Source organism: Sus scrofa, chromosome 13 (genome assembly GCF_000003025.6).
Source record: "Sus scrofa isolate TJ Tabasco breed Duroc chromosome 13, Sscrofa11.1, whole genome shotgun sequence".
Lineage (NCBI taxonomy): Eukaryota > Metazoa > Chordata > Mammalia > Artiodactyla > Suidae > Sus > Sus scrofa.
The window spans coordinates 135,678,093-135,693,306 of NC_010455.5; the positions used below are offsets into that span (position 1 = coordinate 135,678,093).

Here is a 15,214-nt window from a genome sequence, read left to right on the forward strand (position 1 = left end):
TATTGCATACTTTGGAGTAAGTCATTTTTAAACCCCTGTTTTTGGCCACACCCACAGCATATGGAAGTTCCCACCCAGGGCTTGAATCCAAGCTGCATCTGTGACCTACGGGATCCTTAACCCACTGCTCCAGGCCAGGGATTGAACCAGCAATGCCACAGAGACAAGATGGATCATTAACCCACTGCATCACAGTGAGAACTACCTTTTTTTTTTTTTTTTCCCCCTAAGAAAGAGTTCTTTAGTCAAAGGAGGAATTGAATATATCACCATTCCACAGGCTCCCGAGGGGCATAAAGAGTCTGCGCTGGAACAGGCTCCAGGGCATCTCTTCTCTTGAGAGACCAAGGAACCCAAACAGGAGCTGCATCCTGGACTCAGTTTCCGGGTACCAGACTCAGGTGCTGGGGGTGCTGATGTGGGGTCAGCTTACCAGGAGGAGACGGTGTATGTGGCTGAGCTGTTGTCGGTGTCCAGGATGTTCTGGTCTGGACCCTTCCAGGTGATGGTGGGCTTCGGCCGCCCACAGACTTTGCACTGAAGTGTCACCGTGTCCCCAAGCAAGCAGGTCACATCCACCAGGGGCACAAGGAATTCTGGGGCCACTGTGGTCAAAGCGACATAAATTTGCATCATTCAGAACAAACTTAGAATAAAACAGCTATTTTATAACACAGCCCTCTCATTCCCCACCCATGATCTGTAATTATTCAAATAACCTTCAGCTTAACACTGTAGAGTTACCTGTGTCCCATGAAAATGTAAAGTAATAAATGTTTATTTTAGGAACATTAGGGAATATAAATAAAAAATAGAAGATAAGACTCCATGATGTCATCACACACAGGAGTTACTGTGAACAGTCTGGTATATATCTTTCAAGCTTTTCTAGAAACCCTTTTTTTTTTCCTTAAAAAACATGGATCCTAGTATACATACTGCAAGTCGTGGTCTTTTTGACCCTAAGAGTTTAGCCTAAACATTTTCCTTGTTCATAAGTACAGAACCACACCACTAAGGTTTAAAGGTGCTACCTCAGTGCTGGATTTGCCTCATTTATTTACCTAATCCCCATAGTCTCAATCCTATCACTTTTAACTCACCTTCTTGGATGAAATTTGGATTTAAGATCTGAAAAACACAAAGAAACAGAAAATTGCTTAAATCCTAAACTGCTAAAAGAGAACCCGAGGCTTTTAGCCTAGTGAGTACAAGGAAAGCACAGCCTGGGGAGAGAAGCCTGGCGCCCACCTCTGTTTGTGCCCGCATCCCTGTCACATCACGAGGGCACCTGGCCTACTTGCCCATCTGCTCTGACTGTTCGCATTCACCCCTGGGTATCCCGGGCCCCAGGCAGGTTTACTGTGACTCAGAGCCGGGCTGCCTGCAGCCAGCGTCTCTGTCCTCCAGCAGCCCACTCGGTCTTCCTCCCTGCCATGCGCACAAGAACCCATTCTCCACCCCACCCCATCACCACCTCGACAGGCACTGAAGCATCAAGCATCATGATGGCACTGATTCTTCCCGGCATCGGGAATTCTCACCAACAGAGGAACTGACGTCTATTAAACTGGAAGGGTTGTGGACCTTAACTAACCTATGAGCTGGGGGTGTTCCAGCAGCTAAGTGCAGAGTTTGTCGGGTGGAAGAGGGAAGAGGGAGGTCCTGCCTGTCCATCCTGCCCCCTGCAGCATCCCCCTGTAGCCCAGCCCTCCCCAGGGCAATGCCACTGAGCAGCCTTTTTGGCTGCATAGGTGAGATAAGAGAGACCTGGGCTGCCCCAATGACTTGGCTGTTTGCTCCTATGGCTGGTTGGCAGAGCCACTGTTGGAGCCCTTTGCACACAGCAAGCTGCCCTGTGACACCACAGATCTTCACAGAAGGGAAAACCTCCCAGACCTTCTTGAGAAGATGGTCACCTTGGTTTTTTCTTCCATTGTGTATATTACCTCTAATCCAACAGGCTGGGATAAAGACAAACAGGGTGGAAAAAAACCCTGGGCTTCAGGAGTTCCCATTGTGGCCCAGTGGAAAAGGAACCTGACTAGTATCCATGAGGATTCAGGTTCAATCCCTGGCCTTACTCAGTGAGTTAAGGATCCGGCATTGCCATGACCTGTGGTGTAGGTTGCAGATTCAGCTCAGATCTGGTGTTGCTGTGGCTGTGGCGTAGGCTGGCAGCTGTAGCTCAGATTCAGCTCCTAGCCTGGGAACTTCCATGTGTTGCACCTGCGGCCTTAGAAACCAAAAACTAAAAACCTGGGCTTCAGAGGAAAGGCTGGGGCACCCCTCTTTTGTTTAATATAATTTTATCCTCATTCCTTAAAATGTGCTATCATTATTTTCCTTCACTATAAAATGTGGATAAATAATCTCATGCAGTGTTATCATCAAGATTGAATGAAATCATATGTCACACAATGCTTGACAAATAACAAGTATTTGATGACTATTTAAAGATTCTCTGATTCTAATCATCTCCCTTCTGCTAAGAGTCCTATTGTTGCAGTGGCTTATCTCTAATTGTTTATCTTGCAAACTTCTTCTTCATAATGAAGCCAGGAGGCTCCTGTGCCTTACAGATCGCCTGATGGCGCAGTCACTTATTCCCGATGTCCTGTGCGAACTTGGTTTCTGTGTGGTTTTCCCTGACGCAGGAGCCATAGGAGCCCTTTGGAAAAAGATATTATTTCCTCCTTTGACTTCCCCTCTGCAAAACGATCACCCACACCTGCCCTCAAGGTTTTTCACAAAGCAGGCTGCAGAAAAACTCCTGGTGTGTCATGTCCTAGGGCTGAGTGTCTCAATATTCTGACCACCACTGAGCCCTCTGCTAGTCCCAAAAGACCACTCACACCACCGCTGGCCAGCTTTCAAATCACAAAGTGGTTCTCAATCCTTCATGCAGGTGGCTTTAAAAACACCAATGCCTGGGCCTCATGCCCAGAAATTCTGTTTTAACTGGTGTCAAGTAGGCTTGGGATCAGGAGTTTTGAAAGTGGCTTTAGGTGAATCGGCATGCAGCCTGGTTTGAGGAAAGCCGCTGAAGGTTCGGTCTAAGCAAGGGAACTGATCTCAGATAAACTGACTTCCTGCCCTCCAGGCTTCTCTGGGGTGGGGCAGGCGATGCCGTGGCATTTGGTAAAAGCAACAGCTTTTTGCACATCTTGGAGACCCCTGTATATGAGGAGCCCTTGGACCCTGGCCTGGGGGGTAGGGATTATAAAGAGTTGCTCCACTTGAACAATGAACTAGTACCTATGGAGGGCAGCAGAGCTCTGCTTGCAGGGGTGCTAAGGACCCATAAACTGACCCACCTGGCATGCAACCAGTCTTTTCACAAAGAAAAGGAGACTAGTGGTATTTCCTAAACGTTAACAGCGGTTTTCTCAGGGTGATGGGATAAAGGGTGGCTATTCCCCTCCATTTGAAAACATTGTCTTCAAGCTGGTGTAAGTTTTTGTAGATATGGAGATGCTAAGACACAGGTTTGACTTCAGGATTTATAAAACATCTGAAGGCTGGATGATTTTTTTGTTTTTTTTTCTTCTTACCTGGGCTTTCCAAATATTCTGCAGTCAGTATGTTTCACTTTTGTCTTTTTTTTTTTTTTTAAGGAAAAAAAGGCACAGTCAGTGCTATCAGACTGTAGGATCTTCAAGGACAGGAACCATTTGTTATTTATCTTTGCACCTCAGGCCCCTAGACCCCAGTCTACCACGTAATATTCAGGTAATACATGTTGGTTGAATGAATATTTGACCTATGTCTTCATTTCAGTTCTCCCATGAATTTAGGACTAATTCAAGCACAGAATCTGGAAATGGGATCAAAAGACCTACAATGTAATTACTTCCAGGGATATTACTAATAATACTTGACTAGAGTCTGTTTTCAAACACAATGGGATGCCAAGTTTGGAAAATTCTTAAAACCAATAAAACCCATGGCCTCTGAGAGAGGAGGGTCTCAGGGGTGTGGGTGCAGGAGGGGTTGTTAACTCAGCGAGCAGAGAGCACCCAGTACCCAGACTATAAGGCAGACATTGCTTTGAACATTCCTAAGCAGCTTAGACCTTGGTTTTATCTGTAAATCGGGGGCAATAAGGCCCACCTGGAAAGCTGCTTGATGGAAGGACTTGATTTGATGAAGCTTTACTGAACTGACAATTGGTTGGGGTGGTGGCCGCCAGGGGGCTCACTACCTCACTAGGCCAACAGTCTAGTGGGAGACAGAGAATTAAATGACATGCAGTATCCAGGCTGGTGGACACTGCATGCCATTCACCAGCCTTCAACAAACATGAAGCACCACCCTCCCCCTTGACCTACCCCCTACTCGATCAGAAGGCCTCTAGAGTCAAAAAGATTTGGGAATGCTGCCAGCTTTGTTCAATGCCCTGCAATTCTCATCTGGATAGGAATCCACAAGGGAGCAAGACAGAGTCCACACCAGGAGATGCTGAGAGGAGACAGATGACAAAGTGAAGAGACAAATGGAGAGTTTCCTATGTTATCAAAATGTAAGGGGGGAGGCGTTCCATAAATCTGCCCTGTCGGTACTTTTATAAATATCCCAAACTGGAGTTCCCGTGGTGGTGCAGCGGAAACGAATCTGACTAGGAATCATGAGGTTGCGGGTTTGATCCCTGGCCTTGCTCAGTGGGTTAAGGATCCAGCGTTGCCATGAGCTGTGGCATAGGTCACAGACGCGGCTCGGATCCTGCATTGCTGTGGCTGTGGTGTAGGCTGGCGGCTACAGCTCCAATTGGACCCCTAGCCTGGGAACCTCCGTATGCTGTGGGTGCGGCCCTAAGGCCCTAAAAGGACAAAAGACAAAAAAAAAAAAAAAAATTCCCAAACTGCTGCTTAGAGAATTTCTTGCCTTACTCCTCTTTCTCACCATGACCCCAAATGTGTTAAGTGTATTATTAAACACAGGCACTGTTTAAAAAGACGATCTTCCTAGTTCGGGTGCAGACCTTAGTGGGGACATTGGAGGGAAAGGCTGCTGATGTGGCTCCCTTGCAGGTTCTCTCTCCGGAAGCAGCTTGTGGGAGGCACCCATCTTCATGCCGTTTGGCCAGCCCAGGTGTTGCTGACAACCGTAATACCATCCCTGGTTTGTTCAGCCTCACAGCATTGGCATAAACTACCCACAAACTCCTTCACTGGCTCCTCCAAGGCCCTGGGAGGAAATGCTGAGCAGCTGTTACCAACTCCCCTTGTCAGAGGTGATGGGGAAGCGCGTGTGAGATCACAGAGGCGGTGCCTGGGGACTGGCTCTGAGAGCTCTTTCTGCCTCGAGGTCCAGGGCGAAGGCCAAGTCTTGGGAAAGGCTCTTGAGACTTTATCCTCGACGTCAAAGCCCTGCCTGCTGACCTTTGCTCCACAGCCTTGCTCTCCAGCCCATCTTTCCCAGTTCCCCTGTTCAACCTCCCCCAGGAAGGACCAGGAGCCCGGGAAGACTCCCTACCAATGTTTTCCTAACCCTGACTCCGGATCGTGCCCATAGACGATGCCCCCCCTCATGTTTCCTCCTCTTCCTTTGAAACAAATCAGCGTGTGGACTGGAGGAGGGCCACCCTTCTCACACGGTATCTTTGTACTTGTCTCCAGCCCCCTGTGGACTACAAGGCCCATGCGGGCAAGGGCCACATTTCCTTCACTGTCATTGCCTCAGAGTCTAGCACGATATCTGGCACATAAGCGCTCTGCTGAATTTTGTCAAATCCGTAACAATTGTCAACGGTGGGGTCCTAACCGGGGGAGGGAGAATTGAGAAAATGCCTTGTAAGGAACTTGGAGTGTTTTCCGATTTCCATGAATCTGGAACATGACTTGTTCTGGAATCTCATTGGGTCTGAGTCAGGGTCTGAGGTTTAGCCCATTGTGATAGTCCCTCCTCTCTGCTCTCCCAGAGGCTGGTCCCCATGACACTGAGCACGTGCTGCCATCCAGCATAACATCCTCCCTGCACGATAACTGCCCTACCAGACTTGTTTTTTTGTTTCTTATTTTCTTTTTGTTTTGTTTTTTCCTTTTTAGGGCTGCACCTGCGGCATATGGAAGTTCCCAGGCTAGGGGTTGAATTGGCGCTGTAGCTGCAGGTCTGCATCATAGCCAGAGCCACACCAGATCTGAGCTGCAGCTTGCAACAATGCCAGATCCTTAACGCCATGAGCAAGGCCAGGGATTGAACCTGCATCCTCATGGAGACTACGTCGAGTTCTTAACCCACAGAGCCACAATGGAAACTCCCCTACCAGACTTATGAACCTGCTGAAGAGCGTAACCTGTCCCTGTGTTTTAGGTACCCTCTGTCGTGTTGCTTAGCACCCTGAGTACAGTAGGCCAGGCAGGATTTGTTCAATCACAGTAACTGAGGTCACTCGTGAGCAGACTCTAACCTGGGCCTTCTGACCATCTTGTCTAATGATCATGAGTGGTTTGGGCAAGGACCTGGGACCTGAAGGGTTAATCACAAGCTGCACGTTCCCTGAAGCCTAATCTTTTCCTTCCTTAGAAACACTTTGGGGGCCCATGAGGATCGGAAGGAAGCGGGAGCGGAGGGAAGATGACTTTGTTTCTATAAAACGCACGTTCTCTGGCTGGGAGACCTGCGTCCAGGAGGAGGAGGCTGTGTAGACCCTGTGGGCAAGAGCTGTCAGGAATCTGGTTTTATTTGAACAGCAGAGGGCGGCAGGTGCCTCCTCCGAGAACCACCACAATGCAGCCCATGGCTAACTCTGCTTCTTCCTACTGGAGACAATTCCAGTCGTTTTTGCTTGGGTTTTCTTTAAAGTGGGAGGGTGGCGAAGCAACAGGAAAGGCTTACAGGGAAAATCAACCAGCAATGAATAACAAGCTGAGCTTGAGGAAATCTGGAGTCTATTTTTATGGCCAGTCAGTGTCCAAGATTCTGACTCCGAGACCTGAGAATGAGGGTGAAATCCTCATTAATCTAGAAAACCAGGTGTCAACTGACTCCAGAAGAAAAACACCTGTTTTTGCTAAATCCTTCATCACCTGTCACAAAACACAGTTCAAAACTATATATTGAGAGCGCTGAGGGAACCAGGCTGGTCAGACAAAACAACGCAAGTGTCCTAAACTCATCTCAGAGCTACCTTGAATGAAACATGATTTCTATACTCTGCCTCTTCTTTCTAGTCTCTTTGTGCTTGTTTCATGTGACTCTATGTTCAGAGGGAGTGGGAAAGGTATTTCAGATGATGAGATTTGGCAATAAAATTGGAAAACAAACAAATTGAGGTAGGATTTCCGGTTTGGAGGTTTAACCAAACCTTGACGTTTCCAATCTTGCAGACATGATTTTCTCAGTTTTTAGAAAACATTTCTCTAAAAATTTAGAAAATAGTCCTACCTCCGCTCATCTCTAAGAGGGTATAAAACAAGCCACAATTTTTAAAAAAATCCAACACAATCCCAAACAGCAACAGCATCTCTCTTTGAACTAGCTCCTTATCGCCTAAGTATTTCCATTATCATTTAGTTCTGTTTTTCCTTCAACCACGATTTTTTTCTTTGACCCAATTGCAGTAGACATGTTTTAAAATCTACAAATGAGATTTAAAAAAATTATCTTCTTGCTACTGCTTTCTAACTTAATTGCACGGTGGTTGCAGTTTGGCCTATACAGTACTGACTCCTTGATTTTTGTTGGGATTTGTTCTATAAATAGTTGATGGTCACTTTTCATGAAAAGTTCCAGGTGTTTCTGAGAATGTATAAAGCACGAATTGTTGGGTAGAGCTGGGAATGTCCACGTGTTGAGCACATTAATTGCTTCATGGGGATTTCTAATCCAAATTCGTTTCCTGGAGTTCCTGTCGTGGCTCAGCAGAAACGAATCTGACTAGTATCCATGAGGACATGGGTTTGATCCCTGGCCTCGCTCAGTGGGTTAAGGATCTGGCATTGCCGTGAGCTCTGGTGTTGCTGTGGCTGCGGTGGAGGCCAGCAACTGCAGCTCTGATTCCAGCCCTAGCCTGGGAATCTCCATATGCCACAGGTGTGGCCCTAACAAAACAAAACAACAACAATAAAAAGCAAGTCCTTTTCCTATTCCTCCTTGATATTTTCCCTAGAGAACATTTAGGGTGTTCTCAAAAATAAAAAGGCTAAAATATGACTTTAACAGAATAAGGAAAAAAAACCTGTCACCTGTCACACAAAATAGCTGAGGAAAGGAACTGAATGGGGGTTTGCTGCTGTGCATGCAGTGGTCTCAGGGTGCTGTCAGCCCCCAAGAAGTCTGTCAGGAGGGGGCTTGGGTTGATGGGCAGGACGGTCCAGGGATGGTGATGTAACTTCCCTTCCAAAATCCACATTTCCATCTTGGAAGCCAGGACCCTGACTTGAATATTCAAAGTCTTTATGGATAAATGTTCTGCGGTCTCATCCCTTAACAATCTGTCCTTGATCATACCCTACTCCCGAACTGCTGTTATTAAGTGAACCCACCTCCCAGTCTATGGACCCACACACAGCAGGTTAACTTTGCTCAGAGGACTTGGGAGAGCACAAGGTTGATTTGCAGGAATTCCCACGCCCAGTGTCCCTTCCCTGATGTCTGGAGCAGCACTCAGCCCCTTTCATTCCTGCCTCCCTCATGGATCCTCCTCTGCCTTTCGCTGGTGCTCATGGCTTTCCCTGTCCTGCCCATCAGGTATTTTCCACTTTTCACTAGGTCTATTGCAACAGCCCCCCAAAGGTCTGCCTATCCCCTCTGTTCTCAGGTAGGTGCCAGGTATCCTCCTAAAGTCCAGCATGAATCATCTGGACTCCGCCTAACAACCTTCTACTGTTCCTCACTATCCAGTGGATCAAGTCCAGGCTTCCTAGCAAGTCTCTGGGGCCTTCAGAGTTGGTTCCAATTCACCTGCCGGACTTTATCTCCTAAACTCTTCTCACGTACCTAACAACACCCAGACAATGTTCCCTTCTCAAAATGTACCAGGCATTCTCATACCCCAGGGCCTTTGCTCCTGCCCTTTCCTTACCCTTCACCCTTCTCCCAGGCTGTTTACATCCCCCCAGTCCATCCACCCATCCTCTGCCATCAAGTGAAGTCAATGACCATGCTCACAGGTATCCAGGGAGACAGGTCGTGAATACACAACCACAGGGACGGTACCTAACCTCTTTGCGCTCTCTCACCTGTAGAAAAATAATGATAATAATTCCTTTGTCATGAGTTGTTGGGAAGAAAGAACTCAAGTACAGAGCCAGGTACATAGGAAAGGCTGATCAACAGTAGCCACTAATATTAGCCCAGTGCCCAAGTGGGTGTTTCCATATCCACTGAGTGAATAAATAAATGGCTCCATGCTTCTATTAGAGCAAGTTTCAAAATTTGCTACGGAATATAGGCATTTAATTAAAACTGCCTCCCTCCAGTGACAGTCAGCACAGGGAGGGACCATCTCTTGCCTAATTTATTGCCGCTCCTTAGTGCTCACTGCAATACCTTATGTTGGCTGACGTCTGTTAAACTGAATGGACTGACTAGAAAATCACGCCGAGGTAGCCTGTAGGTGAACCTTGACAGCAGTGGGTGTGGAGACGGGAGAGGGTGGCCTTTGCTCCTCTAATAGCTGGCTCTCCAAGCAATGGCTCCGGGGTCAATGGCACCTCATTATCTCAGAGCATGACATAAATGAAATGGGCTGGCCCGGGAAACCAATTCAAATGTTTCTGGCTCTTCAAACTGGACTTTTCCTTGGCTGTGGTGGCTGGATGCCTGAGTCACTGGTTAAGGGTGTGGGTGAGGCCAAGTAATTACCCCAACTATCAAGGGATTAAAAAAGTTGTTGAGGAAGAAATTCTCCCCGAAGCAGATGTGCAACCAGGGAAGGCCTGAACCTGACCTTAAGAAGATACCTGAGCCTCACTTGGGGAGCAGACTTCCTCGACCACATGCTGCGTCTGGCCGCTCAGAGCACCCCGATCAAGACCGGCTCTTGCTGTTGGTTGTATGACCATGGCATTCTGAACCTGTGTCTTCCAGGAGGGTAAGAAAACCCCATCTTCCCCAAATGTTTGGAAGGAACAGAAAGCACAGCCAAAGTGACTCTGCAGTGGAAAAATCTTCTTCTTCTTCTTTTTGGTCTTTTTGTCTTTTTAGGGCCCCACCTGCAGCATATGGAGGTTCCCAGGCTAGGGGTCTAATCAGAGCTACAGCTGCCAGCCTATGCCACAGCCACAGCAACATGGGATCCGAGCCAAGTCTGCAACCTACACCACAGCTCACGGCAATGCCGGATCCTTAACCCACTGTGCAAGGCCAGGGATTGAACCTGCAACCTTGTGGTTCCTAGTCGGATTCGTTAACCACTGAGCCATGACGGGAACTCCTGGAAAATCTTGTAATTAATTCTCCCAGGAGAGGAAAAGGCCAGCTCGGGCCAGCCAAGTGCCAGAATGCGAATCAACCGGCATGGAGACTTCAAACAAAGCTAGGCAAGAAGAGTGGGTCTCCAGGCTCACCCCATCAGATCTATGACAAAGAAAATATTTTGTAAAAATAAAATGAGAGGAATGCGATGCTTCACTTTCTTTTCTCCAAAGAGTTCTTTTCATTAAAAAAAAAATCTTTTTATAAAATGCAGAAACAGGCACCGGTGGAAACACACTGGCATTGCCAGAAGGTCAGACACCTGACTAGGGGTGTAAAAGTTTCCTTCGGGCTGTCTGGCCAGGTTATTTTGAAGCTCTGAATCTGGGACAAGTGGCCGGGGCAGCTGAGGTGGGAGCAGCAGGCTAGCTCTTTGAAGGTGTGATGGCTGGGGCTGGAGAACCGCACATTTGGGGAAGGAAAGAGGGGTCAGCTCTGGCCACGCAAGCCCTTCCTGGAGCCAGATGTGGACACTCCAGCTGGGGGGAGTACCCAGGCCCTTCCTGCCACATCCTCGGCAACGCAAGCTTCAGAGGCAAAGCACAGAATGGTCTACTCCTTCCCTTGAGGTCTTGTTGTTCACAGAGTCAGAAGTTTGGGAGAGTAGAGTCTTCTGCAATCACACCTTAGGTCTTCTTGGGGCTCAATGAGTTTGCATCCCTCATATAAACCGCCTGCCCTCAGAGCGGTGTGGCCTCCACAGAGAAACCCGAGGCTCAGAGACACACGGGCCCCAGGCTTCCCAGCTGACAGTCCCAAGAACGGAGTCCAGGTTTTCTGGCTTCTAGTCCAGTGTTCTTTCCATGTGACGTGGCCTTTGTGTGCCTTTTATTTATCACACTTCAGTCTTGGAGAGCGGGGGTGGGCAGGAAAGATATTCCTCTTTGCTGAGCTGGAAAACTGAATAACAGATTCACAGGGAAAAGCTGGCACTAGAAGACAGGTCTCCTTGTCTGCCAGAATCTGTGTTTTAATGTAAAAACAACCTTGAGATGGAGGTGGGAGCTCCGAGAAGGGAGCAGGAGGGTGGAGGCGGGGGAACAGGGGCCAGGGAACACCAGAATCGGCCTTTGGGGTCCTATTCCTTTTTGAATAGAAAGTAACAACTTCCGCTGCCTCAGTTGCCTCTTCTAAAAGTTTTCCAAGGGGTTGGAGGGATGGAGAGTAAAGGGGAGTTATCGTTTATGGGATTCAGGTTCAGTTTGGGATAATAAAACCATTCTGGAAATGAATAATGCTGACGGTTGCACAACTCCGTCAAAGCATTTGATGCCACCTTAGGGAGGTACGTGGTAAATTTTATTTCCTGTGTATGTTACCACAGTAAAAATAATAAAGAGGATAGGCTTAATGAGAGGTTTCCAAGGTTCTGTCAACTCTGAAAGTCTGAGATTCTTAGACTCATTGGAAATTTCCTTCCAAATTAGCTTCACCTTTCCAAGCGCTTTCTCTTCCGCAGGATTCCAGCCCGGTTCTTACCCTAAAAAGCAACCCCCCTGAGCTCAGTATTCCACGGCTGGCATGATGACTGCACTTGGTCTGTGTCGTGAACGAGGCTAGCCCAGTGCTAAATGGCTGGGGCCTGATGCAGTCTTTCTGGAGTCATGACAACCTCTTAGTCTGATGGTTTGACCATCTCTGCTAAACAAAAGTGGTCTTGGGGATTAAAAAAAAAATGAAGATGCATTTAATGAATTGGACTTGACATAAAACCTGGGCTGAGAGAGTCTTTGTTCCTGAAGACAGAGGCCCAAGGCTGGGAGGCTGGTTCGGGCCTTCCTACTCCAGCACACGAAGTAGTCAAGGGGCAGCGCTGGCGTTGGAGGGTAGGTGCTGAAACCCCAGCAGCGACAGTTTTCAGACACCTTTTCAGAGGTGACATGGATGTGGGAAGCTGCGAGGCCTGGGTCCTAAGGGAAACCAGTGCAGCTCAGGAGAAATCCAGACTTCTTCTTCTTCTTCTTTTTTTTTTTCCCCTTTTCAGGGCCCCAATGTGGCATATGGAGGTTCCCAGGTTAGGGGTCAAATTGGAGCTGTAGCTGCTGGCCTACACCACAGCCACAGCAACGCCAGATCCGAGCTGCATCTGCAACCTACACCACAGCTCATAGCAACTCAGGATCCCCAACCCACTGAGCGAGGCCAGGGATCGAACCCACAGCCTCATGGTTCCTAGTCGGATTCGTTTCCGTTGTGCCACAATGGGAACTCCGAAACCCAGACTTCTCAGAGATGGGTATTAGCTGAAAGGGCGGATGCCCAGCCTGTGGCCCTGGCCCCTGTCCAGGTGTCAGTGCAGACCCTGGACAGGGACAGGATGAGAAGTTGGCCAGTGGGCATGTAGTGCCTGGCCCACTATCCTGCCTGCCCGTCCTGTCAACAAAAGGCAATTAGCAGTCTCAACTCTATGGGGAAAACTTAATATTGCTTGCTCCCGAGACAGCCTAGGGTTTGATTTACAGCCTGACTTGACTCTTCTTCCATGAGCGACATTCCTCTGTATATGACACCCCCTCCCCACCCCCAGAGTATACTCAGTGCAGGGTAAAGAAGAAAGCTGAACTGTGGACAGATCCTTGTCATTTTTAGAACAGTCCCCTCTGGGGTGTGCCCACGGACCAGCAGGAGAGAAGGGGGCTTTAGGCCACAAGGGGATCGCATAGACCCAGAGCCAATCCTGCAGTGGCTGGTGGCCTGGCTTGTGGTGCTCAGGGTGGGAGGTGGGGCTGGACTTGAGAATATTCACAAGCATGTCTCTACAGGGGAAGGAAGGGATGTACATGTTCGAGCAGACTTGCCTCCCTTCACATAGCTGGGTGTTCTCTGAAAACTTCATCAATCACACTCCTGGGCTTCAAGGTGCTTTATTTCCCTCTTAATTAACTTTCAAGGATGTGCCTACCTGCCTCCCTAAAATTGTATGTCGGGACCTATGCCAGACCTAGGGTAGTAAGGAGCTGGTGTGGAAGCAAAGACCCCAGGAAACAGCTCTTTAATGGACCCCTTCAATCCACCAAGTGAGAATAAGTAAAGAATGCACTGGAGGTGATATTTGTGCAGAGGCAGGAGAGAAGAGTCCATTCACGGCCAGGCTTGGAATCAACGTGCAGGCATCAGACCTAGAGCACAGGCAGTCAGCAGGGCGGGACTCAGCATTTGGAGATCTAACATTGAGTGGAGCGTGGGGTGTGTGGCCAGGCTGTCAGCTGGGGTCCCAGGCCCAGGGGCTCTTCTGCAGTTCAGTGCAGCAGGGCACAGGGACACGCTCCCGAAGAGACAACCCCTATGACAGTCGCCAGGTTCAGAAGACAAGACTGAGGGTGGGGACCAGGCTGGGCCTAGTAGTGATGCCCAGGGCTATCAATTCAGCAGCAAGCATCCTTTATGAGGTGACTGGCCCATCGATTTGCCCAATCGGGTCTTTGAGGGATGGCTCTTTTCAGTCGGCACTCCTGGCCATTTTCTTCTGCAATGGATGCTGCGATAAAGTTCTACCTACCTCTCCCTTGACAAAATTCATAGTTCCCATTAAACAGGTTGACTTTCTAGATCTCATTTGTTATCTGTCTATGAGAATACTAAACAAGCATTGCTAGGATCCCCGCTTTCCCTCAGCATCTGCTTAATAAGCTCAGGGTTCATTTCCACATGGCACACAGTCTGGATGAACACGCTGCTCCCTGCAAGGATCATCTATACGGAATGTACAAGGGCTGCAGGCACCTCTACTCCAGAAGCCTTGGATCAACCAGAATAGCTGCATTTTCCAGAAGCCTTGGATCAACCAGAATAGCTGCAGTTTCCAAACACATGCCCCCCCAGGAGATCCAGTTCTGCCTAAACGACTGTACTTGAAAACTTTTTGGACATGCACCAATGCAATTTTTGGCTTTCCTCTGTTCACTGACTTCCTAACACCTTTCCTATTGCAGCCCTAGCACCTCCCTGGGACCCATCTCACTCGGCCCATGCAAAGAGCTGCAAGCCTTGGGTGAATAAGAACCCTTGAAATGCATGCAATTCCAAAACAGGGCTAAGACCCACATGCACACGCACAAGCTTTGGCACATCTAGATGTGGAACAGAGCCCTGGATTACATCAGTTAACCTCAGTGTATGTTACTCACCTGGCTCCATATCCCCCTCTTTTAAAGAGCAGAGTGGGAAGTCACTCTTCACCCCCAGTCCACCAGAGCTGAAAAAGGTCCCAGACTGCCTCCTGGAACACAGATAACTAGCTTCCCTCCCCGCCTCCCCCTACTCCCCCTTGGTGCTGCCTGGCCTTCCTCTATGTATTTGCAGGTGATTTTTTTTTTTTTTTTTGTCTTTTTAGGGCCACGCCCATGTCACATGAAAGTTCCCTGGCTAGGCGTCGAATCAGAGCTAAAGCTGCCGGCCTACACCAAAGCCACAGCAACAAAGGGTCTGAGCTGAGTTTGTGACCTACCACAGCTCATGGCAATGTCAGATCCTTAATCCACTGAGCGAGGCTAGGGATCAAACCCACATCCTCACGGATACTAGTTGGGTTTGTTACAGCTGAGTCATAATGGGAACTCCCTGAAGGTGATATTTTTAATATATGCCAGCAACACTTCAGTCTGGAGATACAGGTGCCATGAGGCATTGGCAAGCTGACAGGTGTGGGCTCCATGGGAGCTGGTGCCTATCCTATGAGATGCGAGGAAAGCAGAACCAGAAACCTCCTCCCGCTTTCCTCATTCTCTAAGATACACTTAGGCTATGAATGTCACATCCACTTCCTCCCACAGGGGAGCACTGCACTGACCCACAC

At 48.5% G+C, this 15,214-nt stretch overlaps 1 protein-coding gene across 1 annotated transcript in view; it reads right to left on the reverse strand.

Moving 5' to 3' along the window:
• KALRN (kalirin RhoGEF kinase) overlaps positions 1-15,214 on the reverse strand; it is a 623,278-nt gene that overhangs the window by 24,298 nt on the left and 583,766 nt on the right. The window contains 2 exon segments of the mRNA XM_021071254.1: positions 434-605; positions 1,104-1,131. Of these exon segments, the coding sequence (XP_020926913.1) occupies positions 434-605; positions 1,104-1,131 (200 nt within the window).